Source organism: Syzygium oleosum, unplaced genomic scaffold (genome assembly GCF_021117445.2).
Source record: "Syzygium oleosum isolate NSW1041296 unplaced genomic scaffold, Sole_v2.1 Sole_v2.31, whole genome shotgun sequence".
NCBI lineage: Eukaryota > Viridiplantae > Streptophyta > Magnoliopsida > Myrtales > Myrtaceae > Syzygium > Syzygium oleosum.
Window position 1 is genome coordinate 1,785,717 of NW_026607515.1, and position 3,070 is coordinate 1,788,786.

General features: G+C 40.4%; 1 protein-coding gene across 1 annotated transcript; it reads left to right on the forward strand.

Moving 5' to 3' along the window:
- Positions 1-388: 388 nt before the first annotated feature.
- Positions 389-1,746, forward strand: LOC130135348 (uncharacterized). Its single transcript, XM_056304273.1, has 3 exons — positions 389-553; positions 639-965; positions 1,236-1,746. The coding sequence occupies exons 1-3, from the start codon at positions 484-486 to the stop codon at positions 1,382-1,384; spliced, it is 546 nt and encodes a 181-aa protein (XP_056160248.1). The 5' UTR covers positions 389-483; the 3' UTR covers positions 1,385-1,746.
- Positions 1,747-3,070: the final 1,324 nt, after the last annotated feature.

Below are 3,070 nucleotides of genomic sequence, written 5' to 3' on the forward strand. Positions count from 1 at the left end.
AAAAATTACATGTGAAGGTTATTTATCTACTTGTCTATCTATTTATATTTACTCAATATTTATCGATCTGTTCATGCATAATAGAAGAGAAAAAGAGGATCTTTTCTGGGTTTGGGGAAGTGAATCTTCTTATCTTGCCAAATTGCCTTTGAAGATTATGATGGCGGAAGTGTGAGACAAAATGGGATTTCCCCTTCAAACACGTACCGTAATATCGTTTGACGAAGTCTAGCAAATATGGATCTAAAATGGAGTTCGTATCTGTCACTTTTTTGCTTGTCTCCTTCACACATTGAAAGTTCATGCTAAGTCTACCCATCTACACGCACGTCAACAGTTCCATTGACACCCCTATAAATGGCCTGGCCGCTCGCATTTGTTAGGCACTACTCGAAAACATTGAGAAAGAGTTCAATAAGCCTCCTCTCTAGCTCTCCCCACTCTCACCTTCTCTTCCTCTCGGAGCTTTGAATTCAGAAAACAATGGCTTCCAGCTTCTGCAACCTCGCGCTCCTCGGTCTCGCCATTGCATTCTGCGTTCAAGGAACCCTAGGTACTTGTATGCGTCGTGTTATCTTGAAAAGTGTTGATGTCTTTTCATGCATCTTGATATATATATGTTGGTGAGTCATTTGCAGGAGATATTGCATGCGAGAATCTTGACCACGGGTCGTGCGCGTTCGCCGTGTCGTCCACGGGCAAGCGGTGCGTGCTCGAGAAGCAGGTGAGGAGAAGCGGGGAGGAAGCGTACACGTGCCGGTCCTCAGAGATCGAGGCCGACAATCTGAAGGACTATATCGAGACCGACGAGTGCATCGCCGCGTGCGGGCTCGACCGGAAGACTCTTGGGGTCTCCTCGGATTCGCTCCTCGAGTCTCACTTCACCCAAAAGCTCTGCTCCTCCGGGTGCTACGAGAACTGCCCCAACATTGTCGATCTCTACTTCAGTCTCGCCGCCGGCGAAGGTAATTACATCAACTACGTTCCCTCGTCAATAAACCAAACCACTCGTAGTCGTAGCATCCGCTTGAAAAAGAAACGTAAAGTATTACAAGCTTGTCCAATATCTTAATCCCTCACTTAACAGTTTAGAAGAGCAGATTGGATTCGCGGATTAAAGAACAGAATCTTCATCTTAAGAATTGATTTCAATAGAGATTGTACATGGTAATCCTTTAATTTTCCGATAAGTATGCCTTTTGATTCAACTGCGCGCGTAAAATTTCTTTGTGCAGGTGTGTTTCTTCCCAAACTATGCGAGGCACAAAGAGGGATTGCGCGCAGAGGAATGGCAGAGATCCGAAGCTCCGGCGACGTGGCTCCAGGACCAATTCAACCTGTCAAGTTCATAGGTGTCGCCCCCGCGATGGCGCCTTCTTACTAATCGCTTCGCTTCATTCTCCAAAGCATATCTCTGCAGAAGTTATGTCAATAGAATAGGCTATACGGGTTTGTTTTGATTTCATTATACTCCTCGACCGATGGTTGCCGGGCCTGCACGCTTCGCCGTTGCGTCGTGTACGTGCAGACGTGCATTGGTATACTTAAACGATGTATGCACAAAGCATTTTCGATTGAAGCTCAAACATATAGATATCTGCAATAAGGTGCTCTATAGGAGCATCAAAGTTTATGTATTGTTTCGAGTTGTGTGGTGCCTTTGGTTCAAGTTTAGTTCGTTGTCCATGGATTTTGGAAATGAATAAGGATCTGTAACGCGTATTCTGCATATTTAAAGTTGTAAAATGAGCAGAATTCTATCATATCGCTTATAAAAAAGTACATTTTTTTTTTCCATCTTGGTAATTCTAATAAGTATTGACAAATATCAACAAAATTGTTGGTTAAAAAAAATGATGGGTGAATTTTTTTTAGGTGAATTGTTGGTAAGTTATTAATAATTTTATGAAATTACTAATTTATTATGATAGTTTGCAATTAGTAATTTTGTACAAACCGACCAATTTTTAATCGCATAGCTTACCAATGTTTCCATTTTACTAGCTCTTTTATGAAATGATGATCCGAAACTAGAGCGATTAACCAACTTTTGTCAGGTTAAATTACCTATTATTCATCGGTCACGAACTCTCGTATGAGTTACCGGACAACTTTTAATTCAGCTATTCCTTTTGAGTTATCAACTTTTATTTGTCTTGGTCAATTACCCCTTACAATTATTAACTCTGAATTACCGTGACTCGTTAACTTTTCTCCCATTAATCTGATAGTTTCTCCTATGTTTTTTTAGGAGAAGGCTTTTGCAAATATGGTACAAGATGGGAAAAATTGATAATTTGCATAGTACTAAAAAAAAGAGTTGATAATTTCATAAAAAGTGTTGGTAAATTACCAATAAGCTATTAAGAAATTAGGTGACCTTTTAGCAACAATTCACTAAATAAAGGTTTTTTTTTCCTAGAGCAAAACAATAAAATCGTCCGATGGGATGAGATGAGATCCAATAAGAACAATAAAATTGCGGGTTCCCTGGGTCATAAAAAAAAAACGTCCGATGGGATGAGATGAGATCCAATAAGAACAATAAAATTTTTAAAGAAGTTCTTTCTTTATTCATTTATCTAGGTATAAAGTATGAATAATGGAAGATTATTCTATGGTTTGAAAATGCTTACATCATCGGAAGTAACCGATTTGGTTTACAGTTCGTTAATCAAGGATAGCCGGGGCATAACCCGCCGCAATACATCAAGCAGACATCCTTGCTGAGGTTTCCACACTGCTTTTTCGAGTGAATGCACTTTTCGTAACATCGCAACTTTGGCATTACATATGTTACATACGAAGGGTATTCCGAAGCTTCCGCACAGCTATCATTGTCCCAGCAATCCTTCGTGACGCCAAGAACCATCGACGCCATCGAAGATAGTACACAGGCGCAATCAGCATCAGTACCACAGCTCGTTTATCAGCCATCCCAACCACCTGCAATGTGATGTTAAAGCCAAAGCATGTTATATACCAACCATGCCGAAATTATATCTGTCCTCATCAAATGAAGCTTTGCGTGTGTGGGGTCTAAGCTGATATTTTCTCTAGTAATGAATGA

What these genes read in the sequence shown, in the direction of transcription:
- LOC130135348 (XM_056304273.1), top strand. Translation starts at nt 484, where the DNA reads ATGGCTTCCAGCTTCTGCAACCTCGCGCTCCTCGGTCTCGCCATTGCA. An exon ending in CTGCGTTCAAGGAACCCTAG is followed by an intron (nt 554 to 638) that starts GTACTTGTATGC and finishes AGTCATTTGCAG; the next exon opens with GAGATATTGCATGCGAGAAT. An exon ending in CAGTCTCGCCGCCGGCGAAG is followed by an intron (nt 966 to 1,235) that starts GTAATTACATCA and finishes TTCTTTGTGCAG; the next exon opens with GTGTGTTTCTTCCCAAACTA.